The sequence below is a fragment of the Balaenoptera acutorostrata genome, chromosome 20 (assembly GCF_949987535.1).
Source record: "Balaenoptera acutorostrata chromosome 20, mBalAcu1.1, whole genome shotgun sequence".
Classification (NCBI taxonomy): Eukaryota; Metazoa; Chordata; class Mammalia; order Artiodactyla; family Balaenopteridae; genus Balaenoptera; species Balaenoptera acutorostrata.
Genome location: NC_080083.1, coordinates 46,977,318 through 46,992,184, shown reverse-complemented (window position 1 = coordinate 46,992,184; position 14,867 = coordinate 46,977,318). Strand labels below are relative to the sequence as shown.

General features: G+C 37.9%; 1 protein-coding gene across 2 annotated transcripts in view; it reads left to right on the top strand.

Moving 5' to 3' along the window:
- Positions 1-14,867, top strand: part of NSF (N-ethylmaleimide sensitive factor, vesicle fusing ATPase) — a 160,142-nt gene that overhangs the window by 118,249 nt on the left and 27,026 nt on the right. For both annotated transcript variants that reach the window (XM_007175848.2, XM_007175849.2), the window contains exons 15-17: positions 178-311; positions 12,451-12,517; positions 14,756-14,835. In XM_007175848.2, coding sequence (XP_007175910.2) covers positions 178-311; positions 12,451-12,517; positions 14,756-14,835 — 281 coding nt within the window. The remainder of the gene's footprint in view (positions 1-177; positions 312-12,450; positions 12,518-14,755; positions 14,836-14,867) is intronic.

Sequence of the window (14,867 nt, the reverse complement as noted above, 5' to 3'; positions counted from 1 at the left end):
ATTAAATTTAGTTGCTAATAAATAAGAGAAAACATGTCTGCCATGAAATTGTGTCAGGAAATGTTAATGAGCAACTAGTTGAGGCCTCGGTACATTGTGGATAAAAGTTTAAACTTGTTTTATTCATCTTTGCTTAGGTTGGCTTTTTTCCCCTGACTTGCTCGTATTGTTATGCAGGTCCTCCTCACAGTGGGAAGACTGCTTTGGCTGCAAAGATTGCAGAGGAATCCAACTTCCCCTTCATCAAGATCTGTTCTCCTGATAAGATGATTGGCTTTTCTGAGACAGCCAAGTGTCAGGCCATGAAGAAGGTATCAAGATTTTTACTTTCATTTTAATTTCCTGTCTCTTAGATGTGTGTGCACACGCATGTGCGTGTGTACATACACATGTACATATAAATCTATCTTTGTGTGTGTATATATATATGCCATGGCAGTTATGTTCTTCTCAAGTGGAATTAAATTATCAGCAGAATTTGGTGGGAAACAGCAACTGTTTTAGACATAGTATTTAACTTTGTAATGCATTTTTTTAAAAAATTTATTTATTTATGGCTGTGTTGGGTCTTCGTTTCTGTGCGAGGGCTTTCTCCAGTTGCGGCAAGTGGGGGCCATTCTTCATCGAGGTGCGCGGGCCTCTCACTATCGCGGCCTCTCTTGTTGCAGAGCACAGGCTCCAGACGCGCAGGCTCAGTAATTGTGGCTCACAGGCCCAGTCGCTCCGTGGCATGTGGGATCTTCCCAGACCAAGTCGCGAACCCGTGTCCCCTGCCTTGGCAGGCAGATTCTCAACCACTGCGCCACCAGGGAAGCCCTGTAATGCATTTTTATTAGAGTATCCTTATCTTCCAAATTATGCTTTGTTTAGTGTGTATTATGATTAATTTTCATTTCTTAAGTTTGTATTGACTTGATTGAAAGATCACAGTTCAGAGTTTTTGAGTAGAGTGGAGCAAATTCATTTAGGATTTTTTTAAGCTCTTTCATCAGTGTATAAAGTCAGACTAGGGTCAGTTAAATTGACTGTATAGTTTGGGAAAGAACAGAGGTGTATCATTGGAAAGAAATTCTCAAAACCCCTACAGAAAGATGGTGGTATATTAGATAGTAATCAGTCTGCTTAGCAGACTTAGTGCGGTCCTTGTCTTTTTGCCTTTCTCCAAGTGCCATTTGTCACCTTCTTAATACGGCTGCTTTGACCCACTGGTGAAAGTTAGAACAACATAGAATAGAATCCTAGCACTGAAAGAACTCTAAGATCGTCTGGTTCATCGCTCTTACATTCAAGCAAGTACCATGTAAGGCATTTAGGATAGTAGGTGGTTGCTCATTAAAAACAGAAAACAAAAACAACAAAAATCAATGCTGAACACTTTTTTTTTTTAATTTTATTGATTGATTGATTGATTGATTGATTGATTGCTGTGTTGGGTCTTCGCTTCCGTGCGAGGGCTCTCTCCAGCCGCGGCAAGCGGGGGCCACTCCTCATCGCGGTGCGCGGGCCTCTCACCATCGCGGCCTCTCCTGCTGCGGAGCACAGGCTCCAGACGCGCAGGCTCAGTAACTGTGGCCCACGGGCCCAGTTGCTCCGCGGCATGTGGGATCCTCCCAGACCAGGGCCCGAACCCGTGTCCCCTGCATTGGCAGGCAGACTCTCAACCACTGCGCCACCAGGGAAGCCCGCTGAACACTCTTAATGGCTGTTTCACCTCACTTGATTTTCATTGATATTCTGATTTTGCATACTCCCAGACAGTGAAGAAAGATTATTATTATTTTTTTAAAAAAATTTTATTTATTTATTTATTTATTTATTTATTTATTTATGGCTGTGTTGGGTCTTCGATTCTGTGCATGGGCTTTCTCCAGTTGCGGCAAGCGGGGGCCACTCCTCATCGCGGTGTGTGGGCCTCACTGTCGCAGCCTCTCCTGTTGCAGAGCACAAGCTCCAGAAGCACAGGCTCAGTAGTTGTGGCTCATGGGCCCAGTTGCCCCGTGGCATGTGGGATCTTCCCAGACCAGGGCTCGAACCTGTGTCCCCTGCATTGGCAGGCAGATTCTCAACCACCGCGCCACCAGGGAAGCCCAAGATTATTTTTTATATATTTAGTTGAAGTATTTATTTTACTTAAATCCTTTTTTTCATGCTTGATCTTTTATAGATAAGAACTTACTGTAAGTTAAAGAGATGTGAGAAAACCAGAATGAGGGGAAAGAATCTTGAGAATGGGATTGCTGCCTAGTAAAGACAGCTCAGATGTTCTTTTACCTTGTTCTTAGGCCCTCACTTTATAAAGATGTAGGATAGAATTACCTTAGTTTTTCTTTAGGGAAGAGATTGAAGAGGAAGATACATTCTTTCAAAGGCAGACTCCAAAAAAATATAAGTTTGAGAAGTTAGTCTCATGTTTGTGCAGGTAGCAAAAAATCATTTGTGTAGGTTGCTTGAAATAGATAGAGGAGGCGGAACTTGGAACAGGATTCCAGGCCTGCACACCAAAACGTCAAGGTAAATATTCTGCGTAAGGTCTTTGAAGTTGAGTGTGAAAGTGAGGGAAATGTTGCCAGACACAAGAACTTAAATATCATAGTCTGTTTATTCTGTGTCTGAGGTGAGACCCGTAATATCTATCCTTCCCAGGAAAATCTGGACAGAATCACTAGGACCAGTAACCTCCCTAATGTAGGTAGGGGTTGTTTTTCTTTATTTTTTGGTCTTCTTCCCTTTAAAGGGAACCCTTAAACCACTTTTGTTGAAAATTTAAATAGCCCTTGGAATTGGTGGCCATTGAACTTAGCATTTAATTGAACAGCTGATTCTATTTGTATTTTCCTAACTCCATCTATTCCTTATACTTGTTCAAAAGTAGTCGTCTTCTGTGCGTATGGTAAATTACTCCACTGCTTTCCACCAGCTGCCAGCTTCTACCTCCCATGTACTCTGAGATGTGGGTGGATGGTCCTGGTTTTTTCTATAAAGTTTTTTTTGAAGTATTTTAGGCTTCTGCACATCAAAGCTGCTTTGCAAGTGTGAGATATTATCATTTTTATTATTTCAATCTCTTGCAAATTGACTTGAGGGGGGCAGGTAATATGTGCTGATTTTAGAGGCTTATATGGTTAAATTAATGGCTTAATAACTTATGATTTAATCTTTAAATTGTTGAAGCCTTTCAAGGTAGGGTTTCAGATGAGTAGAAGGCTAAGGTGTATAAAAATAAGTGTCTGTACAAGCTTACTTGAAGTTGTTTGGATTCGTGATTCACTGTCTGGATCATCCGTGTACCCTTAAAGTTACAAAAATTATTTCTGCTTCAGCAGTATAATAAATTCATATTAAGACTTTTTGGGTTTTCCTTGGGGAAAAATATTATTCCTTGTGACTAAAGAACAGAACAGAGAAAAGAATGAAGCATAGGTGTCTTAGAAATATATTAGAAATACTGCAAAATCTTTCCCTGCAAATAGTTTTCACATTGTTGCCTAATGATAGATTGACAAAAGCCTGAGGGCTCAAACCCATCTAAAGGTGCTAAGTCTTCCAGTTTGCTTTTGAAAATGAAATATTAATGCCATTCTTTAGTAGTTCTAGTCTCCCTCCCACCATTGTTTTCTTCCCTTCTTTTTTTTTAGTGTGAAGATGGAAACAAGATTTTTTTTTTCAAAGCACAAATAATTTATAATCCTTTATCATTAGGGAGAAGACATTTCTTTCCTTTTAAGTGCTTCCCTCCCACCCCCAAAATGTAGCTTTTCCCAACTTCAAAAATAATTTAGAAAATGCAGAAAAGGACACAGAAGAAAATAAAGTCCATATTTGTCCTTCTATTTTCTTCTCTACTCAGATACACATACACACACACATATATTGGGGATCACATTGGACATACTGTTTTAAACCTGGTTCTTTCACTTAATATGAAATTTTTTCATTGTCGTTAAAATGTATCTCAATATTATGTTAAATTAATAGCTGTATAATATCCATTTAAACATTGCTTTTTTGTTGAACATTTATGTTGTTTCCAGGTTTTTTCACTTTTATAAACAATATTCTGTAGAACTCCCAATCACTGCCCCCATTTTCTTATTACATTTTTCTGAGAGTAGCATCCTGATTTACTGGCTGAGAATTTGGACTTAGGTTTCAAATAGACCTGAATTTGAATCCCAGCTCCACTGTTCTTACCAGCTCTTATAGTCACTTAACATATAAGCCTCTGTTTTCTCATCTACCAAATGAAGATAATATTAATAGCTGCCTCATTGGGTTGTTATGAGAATTAAATGAGATGGTGATTTATGTACGGTATCACATAGTGCCTTGGGATATAATATGTGCTCAATAAAGTCTAGTGGTTGTTTTTACTTATCATTATTATTGCACATACATTTCTGGTTATTTCTTTAGGATAAATTCTCAGAATTGAGATTGCTAAGGTAAAAATATTAATGGTTTTCAAATTTTTATAAGTATTGCTATTAAAACTTATGTAAAAATACTAATGTTTATAAAGCCCACCTCTTAAGAAAGCTGTGCTAATTTACACTTGCAGCCCCATCATATAAGAATGTCAGTTTCCTTGGGCTCTTGCCCAAACTTGATGTTGTTAAAATATTTTTTGCAGAAACTAACATAACATTGTAAAGCAATTATACTCCAATAAAGATGTTAAAAATATATATATTTTTTTGCAAATTTGATAGGTAAAAGATTGGCATTAAAATCATTTATTCACCTACATTTTAATGACTAGATGCTCAGTTTTAAAGATTTTTCAAAATGTTTTGCAATGACAATAGTTTGTGAAACTCAGAAATATTATAACACATTAACTTTTCTTAAAGAGAGGTGGTCTGAATACTTAATTCATAGAATATCTTTATATAGCATTTTATTACTTAAACCAAGAGATGATGAGTTTTTGTTAGTAGAGAGGGCCATTAGGCTTGCTTTAATGAGTATCTAAGATTTAATTGCAACTAAGCTATTCTTATTCACATACAGATGGTGCTAAAATATATGAAAGTAGTTTATTCCCAATTAATTTAAAATTCACCTTGTACTTCTCTTAATCTGCTTAATAAATCCTTTCTCCATAGATAAACTCCTCAATACTAGCAAAGTCTGTATGAAGTATTATCCTTATATTCTGGGGGGGATACTATGTGTTCCATTAAGATATTTGAAGTGTTCACAGATCTTTCTCTTCTCCCCCATTTTATTTTTGTTTCCCCAACTTTATTCTGTTTAAAAATTTTAATTCCTTTATCAATTTTTGCATCTGTACTTTAAAAAAAAAACACCTATTTTACTAGTTCTATTAATGGCATTAAATGAACAAAAGAACAAAGCAGTAGAATTTGATTTTAACTAATTACCTAATGTTGGTGCTTTCCGAGTATACAATCAGTACAGAGGTGAAATAGAACAATCCGATGTGACTACATTGTTTGAACAAAATTAAGTAGAAAATTAGTGATTTATAAAACTATACCCATTAATAGCATAATATAGTCTTGTTTTTAAAAGGACTGAAAATTAATGGAAGAAATTTTCCTTTCCACTAGCTTTGCAAGAAAGGAATAATCTTCTTTGAATATCCTCCTGTAAATCCCACTGCAAATTGTAGTCTGCACAGGACAGAATCATGGTGCCTAATCCTCCTCTTTTCATGGTTTAGTCCATACAAAGAGCAGAGCTGGAAATTGGATCTTTTGACAGCAGTTACTAAGCAACAGAATTTGGATGTTTTTGGTTAACATCCTAATATATCATGTAGCTGATTTGTTGAAGATTGTGCATGCATTAACTGAGAGAAGTGGACACCCCGGAAGTGACTACAGGTCCCTGTACTGCTGGGGGACGAGCACTTGTTGTTTTTGTTGAATACACTCTGTCTTTTGACGTTTGTATCTGTTCGGCCCACAAAGGAAGATGGTGCAGCTCTCTAGTGGAATTTAACTTTCAGATCTTGTGACTTTTTATATTATTAAAAGTACCCCACTCTGTCACTCATGTCATGTGAAAATTTAAGAATTTTTCCTGAAAAGCAGGGAGAACAAATAAGGGATTTTAAGGTCATTCCAGGAAGCTTGAGTGCTTTGCCAAAAGTTTAGGTCCACTTCCTGAGGCAGTTTCATTAGAAGACAGCTAATGTTTGCTTGGTCTACTCCCAAGTTATTTTTAGAAACTAGAGATTATTACAGATAGCACCAATTTGAATTTGCTCATTTACGTTTTTATATGCGACCAAATATGATTTGAGTATTCTTTCAACTAATTGCTGACAGATTTACTACATTAGGGATTTTCTAAGTCATCAAATTCCTACTGTCATCAGATTTCTACTAACTAGGTACTTCATGCCAGCCACTTCAGAACTGAGATGAGCTCTTTCAGCCCCCAAAGAACCTGAAAATTTGGCTTCACTTACCTCAGAGCGCTAAAGAGGTTATAGAAAATGGAGGACAGAATCTACTTAGAACACGCTTTACTGTGGTTTGTGATTCTGAAAGGCTGGGATTAACATGGAGCTAATGCTGGCGTGTTCCCATTTGTATTCGTGTAGACTCCAGCGTCTGCAGCTGCTGCCCCTCCCCTGCACACAGGTGGCTCCCAGCTTGTCTGAAGATTCCAGGAGCGGGCTCTGTGCCTTGAGAGCTTGCAGTGTCCTTGAGGACCATAATAGAGCTGCCCCTAAGCCGTTGGCAGCAGGAGCCCCACACCTCCTCTCACAGGGCCTCCAGGATGCCCTTGCTGCAGTCCCAGGCCCCACACATTCTACGTTGTCTCTCATGACCCACTACACCTGCCTTTGCACGCAAGAGTGGAGGCACCAGAGAGTTTAATGATGACAACCTCATTATGTCCACAGCTAGAGATAGACTGTGGAACTCTGTTTTCTAGAGACGTTCTTCGTCTTCTAGAATAGACCTCTCATTTTTTCCCTGTTGACTGTTGCCACTCTTTTCCACATTTTTTCTTTCTTCCGTTCTTCCCATTCTGTTTCTTTAGCCTTCTCTTTCAGACGTCTCACCTGACTCTAAGAATATGTCTATTCTGCTAATCAGGAAACTCCCTGATAGAACTAGGATGACCATACAATCCAATTTGCTGTGTGCAGTCATGGTTTTTACCTGTTGTTCCAGCATGATTATTAATAACTCCCACCTTTCAAGTGTCCTGCTTTGCATGATAACTTCTATGATCCCCTTCTGATAACCTCTTCAGCAAGAAAAGACTTGAGCATCATACTTTCATCTTACTAAATGAAAGGATCAGAATTTAAGTTAATTTTTTAAAGAGTCTGTAAGATACCACTATTAGCCCCAGCTTCAGCCCCCCTGGCTAAATGTTGTTTGGGCGTTTGGTCTGGAGCAGGCACTGTGTATTTGCTGTGTGCTGTTACTGACGGCAAGTTTGGCACTTTAGTTGTTGAATTCGAGCTGCGGCAGTTTGTACAATTTTACTTTTCTTTCATCTTTCCTTCTTGTACCTCTCCTCCTTTTTGGGTTTATCTACCTAAAGTTATGGTAGAACTTCCCAGCTCAGTATGTAAATGTCTCACTTAGATTTTAGTCTGGCAGCTAATCGCATATACTTGCCAGTGGAATCTGAGTATCTCCTTATTTAGCATTGGGCCAGGAAGCCAAGAATGGAAGAGGCTGAGGAGACTAGGCAGAAACATGGATTCAGGGGAAGAGTGATGACCTTATATTATACTCGTGACTACATAAGGAAAAGAATGTGTGTGTAAGAAGTGAAAGGGGTGTGTGTGTATTTAAATTAAAGCAGAGTTAACTGAAACTGGTCAAATTACAACTGGAATTGCATAGCGTTTGTCATGGTTAGTATGTTGTTAAGAGAGTTTGCTGTGAGTACTTCTGTCCCCATGGTAGTAATTAGTACAGTAAGAGCTGTCTGTAAAAAAAAACTACATTAAAGACTGCTGTAGGTATTTTTCTTCTAAAATGTTATAGGTAACCCATGTGGTCAGCTGTGAAGTGATTTGTAATGCTTTGTGAATCACAGTATCTGAGATAAGTTAGTGAGACTGCATACGAATTTATCATCAGTTTAGACCCCAGCAGAGCCCTGAATAAGGTTCCTGTAGCCCTGTAAGCTCTGTAAGCTTTAAGAAGGGAGAAGGGCTGATTCAGGGAAAGTGTAAAACTAATGCAAGTAGCCAGTCCATGATGTCTTGGGCCCCTGTGGCTTTAATCCACGATATTACAGCCTGTCAGACAGAATGATATGCTTGCATCAGAGCCCTTAGTAGAATTCTGAACAAATGTTTTAAAGAGCCAAGCATTTTTTTCAGTGACTTCTTAAAATCACCTGAGTTTGCAGGATACCACGTTGGCTGCTGTATGGTCCAGTTTTCAAAAAAGAGCAAAGAACCACAGTGGAACTGCTTCTGAACTTTTCCACTGTCTCTTCCATTTCTCTTCTGCTTCATGTCTCACCCACCACTCCCCATACACGCAGCACCAATGCTGACACCTCTTCATTTTAATTCTTATTGACTGTATGTTAGTTCCTGCAGTGCTCCTAAATTTTCTCATCTCTGTGCCTCCTAACAATCAGTACACTCTGCTTAGAACACTTTCTTCCCTGTTTTTTACTGAACTGTTCATCCTTCAGGTCTCAGCTTAAATGTCACTTCCTAAATTTAGGAGACCATCGTTGACTCCATAAGCTCTTATCAGTCACAATAGGCTAAGTTATGCTGCGATAATGAACAACCCTGAAAATCTCAGGGGCTTAACACAACAAAGTTTATTTCTTGCCCACATTACATGTCCATCATGACTCAGAGGCGAAGCTCTGCCATAGTTTCTCAGAGACTCAAGCTAATAGGTAATAGAGACTCCATCTCACATGTGATTCCATGATAGCCAAGGCAGGATAAAGGAAGTATGATGAATCAAGCAGTGGCTCTTAAAGCTCCTTTCAGAAAGTGATATATTCTGTACTCACATTTTATTACCCAAAGCAAACCCCATAATCATCCCTAACTTAAGAGGGAGTAAGGAAGTGCAGTCCTACCATGTGCCAGAAAGAGAACCAGGATGTGTAGGGTATCCCCAAGGACTACCACAGCTCCCGTGCTGTATACCAGCACATCATCTTGTATTTCCTCTAACATCGTGATGCCATGCTTTACTATAGTTACATGTGACCTTACTCATTACTCTTTCCATTGCCTTCATTAGTGCTTGACACATAATAGGAATTCAAAAATATTTGTTGAATGAATGAATAGAACAACGCTCCAAGATTCAGCCCTTAGCTCTTTATTCTTCTGCTTCTGCCATTTCTCCTTGAAGATGACATGCCTCTCTCATGGTTTCAGCATCACTGCCCTGAGGGTGATGTCCATACCCTGACTTCAATCATACGACTCCAACTACTTACTTGATATTTCTACTTGAATTTAATGCATAAATTTAAATTTATTACTTCAGTAAATATTTATCGATTACTTTCTGATAAGGCATTATATGAAGTGATGTGGATACAGAGATAAATACAATAGTACTTGCCTTCACAGGGCTTAAAATCTAGTGTAATATAGGGAAGAATACAATGAATCCGTTAATATATACACAATATACAAAATGCTATACCAAAGGAGAAGAGAAACAAGTGACTTATGGCAAGATGGAATTAGAACTTGTGTTGTTTCAACCATTGAATCCATTGAGCAAATATTATTACTAAATACTCTTCTATGCTGGGTACTGAGGATAACATGAATAAAGTTTTTTTTCCACCTCACGGTCCAGTGAGGAGACAGGTAGCTAAGGACGAAAGGGTAGGTGAGATTTTGACACAATGTGGGAGGGTGACTGAGGGGTATGGGGGATGGTGCAAAGGAAAGCAACAGAGGCATTCTTTCATGCATGCATACAGCAAACATTTATTAGGCACCAGTGAGGCATCAGACCCTGCAAACATAATACTGAGGAAGACAATTCCTACCTTAAAGAATATACAAAAAAAAATATATATATATATATATATATATATATATATATACACACACAGTATGTTAGGGAGGAACTTACCATCTAGATTGTCAACATGAGTTATTATTCTGCTTTTGTTTTTGTTGTTTTTGCATCTCTGAGGGTGACTTTTGAGCATAGAAAAGACCATGTGTAGCTAATTTGAGGTCTAAAAAATTAAAATTCAACATATTAAAATTATATAATTTAAAATGTAGTTTTTCAACACAAAAGAAAACTTAAACTTTAAAAAGGTCCACCTCTGGCGCTTCCCTGGTTGTGCAGTGGTTAAGAATCCGCCTGTCAATGTAGGGGACAGGGGTTCGATCCCTGGCCCAGGAAGATCCCACATGCCGGGGAGCAACTAAGCCCGTGCGCCACAACTACTGAGCCTGCCCTCTAGAGCCTGCGCGCCACAACTACTGAAGCCCATGAGCCTAGAGCCCGTGCTCTGCAACAAGAGAAGCCATGACAATGAGAAGCCCACGCACCGCAATGAAGAGTAGCCCCCGCTTGCTGCAACTAGAGAAAGCCCATGCTCAGCAACAAAGACCCAACGCAACCAAAAATAAAAACAAATAAATAAAATAAATAAATACATAAATAAATAAAAATAAATTAAGTCCACTTCTTTTATTCTATTTGTAAGTCTAGTAAAAGGTAGTTCAAAAAGAGACTTTTATAACTTAAATTTCTTTAAATATTTTAAAAAATATTTACACATTTAAAATATTTTATTTTCTCTTTGATATACTTCAATTGTTTAACAAACAAAACATTCTAAATTTCAAAGTAAATCTATATATTTACTTAGTAATAAATTAAAACTAATAATATAATTATGGTGAATCTCAGATTACCATTACCATTTGGAGGGCTATTAAAGTTATATTTTACCTTCCAACATAAGAGTTTATCAAAATTAATTATTCAACTGCATATTTTAAATTCAACTAGCAAGGCTAATCTATTATCTAACATGGTAAGTTAACTGTTACAAATAGTTTAAAGACCAACTATTCACAGATTGTCTTTAAACTTAATATGAAAAAGATTAATATTGTAGGTTTAATTTACTTTATTTCTATACCTAATCCTTAATCTTCTATAGTTAAAAGATACCCAGTAAGGAATACTGTGCTACTACAAACAAACTCGGGAGAGGCGTGGTTACCATCTTGGTGCACTGAGGTTACTTATCAATCAGATTGGGCTGGGATACAGGAATTAATTCTTACAGATGACACCAGTGGGATTCACTGAGCCCCAGTTATGGTCACTGGAATAGGAATGCCCAACATTTACAAAAAGGCTGGTCTCAAGGCCTTGAGCACTTACATTCAATTTATACATAAATTAATTCTTCTGTCTGGCTTGAAATTGCTACATCCTTGCCAGCATATAACAGCTTCCTTCACTGTTTGCTTAATTTGCATTTCTTTGGTTATCTTAAGATAATGTTCTATTATCTTTTGTCTACTTCTAACGCTGCATCTATCTGATCCTTTATACCAGCTTTAATTTTTTTGTAAACACTTTGGCTGCTGTGGTCTGGTTTGAGTTGACAAAATTCTCTGCTTTCTGTGTTATTCCTGTTTGACAGACCACAGTTCTTACAGATAATAAAATGATATTCAGTTCTACCCTGCACATCCCTGTGACTCCATCTAGCTCTTGAGTCAGAACACTGAAGTCATGCTCCTGACATAGATAGGAGAGGCCATTATGATAAACTTGATGGGTTTGTCAGTTGATTAATTCCAGCTGTTCCTCAGCACGCCCCAGTGTGACACATCCAGCTCTTGGAGCTGAAAGCAGCATTACCCTGCCCTTGCTCAGCCATGATTCAGCTGTGACGTCTTGGGCAAGTCATTTAACTGCTTTGGGCCTCGGTTTCCTCACTTTTAAATTGTAAGAACTCTTGGGCTTCCCTGGTGGGGCAGTGGTTGAGAATCCGCCTGCCAATGCAGGGGACACGGGTTCTGTCCCTGATCCAGGAAGATCCCACATGCCGCGGAGCAACTAAGCCCGTGTGCCACAACTACTGAGCCTGCACTCTAGAGCCCGCGAGCCACAACTACTGAAGCCCGCGCACCTAGAGCCCGTGCTCCACAGCAACAAAAGTCATCGCAGTGAGAAGCCCACGCACCGCAACGAAGAGTAGCCCCTGCTCACCACAACTAGAGAAAGCCCACACACAGCAACGAAGACCCAACACAGCCAAAAATAAATAAATTAATTAACTTTTAAAAATTATAAGAACTCTTCAAGTTCTGAAGTTCTATTAAATTCTAGTTTTGTGTAGTCAGAAATATTGGATGTTTTACTGTGTTTTGTTTGAGCATTGGTCAAGAATTAGCTAAATTTTATCTTCTTGGAAATTGTCATAATTATGGAGGGCAGTGAGATAATAAATGGCTTTGCTTTCTTCTAGATCTTTGATGATGCATATAAATCCCAGCTCAGTTGTGTGGTTGTGGATGACATTGAGAGACTGCTTGGTGAGTCATAACTTTTGCCATCGTACTATCCTTGCCACATTACAGCTAATGTCTCACAAATTACAAGAGAAAAATACGGGTGTTTATAATCTATAGGGCAATAGAAATACCTTTCTTTGTCTAATAAGGAAATATAACACTCTCTCTTATATCTGAAGTCAACAATGGTATTCATGTTAAATATGCCTTATGACCGTAGCTACATTATAAACTGCTTTCCTATAAGGGCCCATGTCTCATATTATTTTGTATCTTCCACAGAGTTCCCTGCCCATAATAAATGATTAGTAATTTTAGTTGATGGATATATTTGCTGTATACTATTTCTGAGCTGTCTGTAGCTCAGGGATTCCATTTGTGAACTTTGACAGAACTAAGGAAAGAAGGGTTTAGGGTTGGAGTGAAATCTACAGGTTAGCTATAACACTTGGGGCAGAAGTTGTAAGCTCTTTGTACATCAGTTTCTGCTCACATAAAAAAGAGACTGTATTCTCTTCCTTACTTATCCCACAGAGTAATTGTAAAGACAAAAATGAGATAATATTGTGAAAGTTAAAAACATTCTGAAAGTTAAAAGTGCTCTACAGTAATTTTTTAAAATACCTATTAAACATCTCCTATGTTTAAGTGCACTCCTACAGAATACAAAGATGAATAAAACAGTCCCTGTACTCAGCTCATAAGATGTATTCCACAAATAAATGCCAGAACAGTGTTATTACTCTTACATTTTATTTCATTGCAAAAAATAGATAAATCTGGAATAAATTCATTGTAACAATGACTCGGGATGCTATAATAAACTTGATTGAAATTGAACCTACCTGGTAACTTAATAAATATCTGAAAATACTGCCAACCTCTGGTTAACTAACCCCTTCTTCATTAAGGGGTCCATAATGGTGTAGTAATGATTTCACGTTAACTGTTCTTACTACATTTTTCCCATGATTTTCAGACTTGCTTTACGTCCTCTATTACTTCTTTATTTTCCTGTTTCCTAAGGCAATGTTTATTACAAAGCAAAGCAGGTATATCTATGAGGTCTTCTTAAATCAATAGTTTTATCTAGTGACCTGGGTTTTGGGTCTGCTATTTTTGATACACTTCAGCTCAGTTTCTGGGATTATTTCTTTAAAAGCTTTTAGGCACATACTCATAGCTCTGTGTAAAGTCCTTTATCTAAACACAATTGAGATGTGTGGTCATAGCAACAGTACTATGTCAGGAATGTGTGCCCTCTGAGTATATTTTCACTTGTATGAATAGTTATTATCCGTACTTGTTTGTTCATTTATTCAGTAAGCATTTGCTGAGCCCTTACCACTGTGCTAGAATTGTTAGGGTTTCAGAAAAATAAGTAGTAAGATGCTGTCATTATGACATACATTGGCAAAAATTAATACAAAGTAGAATGTGCCATGTGCTCTGGATATTCAGAAAAGGGAGGATCACTTTTGACTTCAGAGGGCTGAGGCCTGAAGGCAGCTGTAAGCACAGGGCAGGGGTGCATGTGCAACATGCAGAGAAAGCAAAGGGGGTGGCATTTGTGTCGAATCTTGAAGGATGGGTAGAAGTTTTAACAGGTAGAAAGTTATTTGAGAAGTTCACTGTTCTTCACCATCTGTGGACCAATCTTAGTGGCTTTACTATGATTTCAGTTGTATTGAAGTACCTTAGTTACATTATTATTACTTGCCATTTCCCCCTCTACCCATTTTCTAGTATCATGTTTTGTTGCCTGTGTACTCACTGTATTACCATGGTTTGCAGTAACTTCTTGGAAATGTTTAGTAAATACTCCTGGGGATTTGTTTTTCCTTTTTTAAAAAAAAAAAAAGTCCCTGAATATGAGAGAGAGATGTCTACATGAACTCAAAATGGATATTTAGATGCTTTTTAAAAAATTTACAGATAAGAGTTCTTATGTACTATTTTAAGCATTTAAGTTATTGTAGATATTTTGTCTTGTTATCGTTAGTTGCATGACTGTTGTTTAGGACTGTGTTTACTCTTTTTTTTTTGGAATTTTATTTTATCTTATTTTTATACAGCAGGTTCTTAGTAGTTATCAATTTTATACATATTGGTATATATATGTCAATCCCAATCTCCCAGTTCATCCCACCACCACCACCCCCCAGGACTGTGTTTACTCTTTATGCAGAAAAATCAGAATGTTTGGAATATGTGCATATATATATCGAATCCCTAAACATAGCAATGTTTCTCTTCCAGATTATGTCCCTATTGGCCCTCGATTTTCTAATCTGGTATTACAGGCTCTTCTTGTGTTACTGAAAAAGGCGCCTCCTCAGGTAAAAATAATATAAGGAACATTTTCACAGAG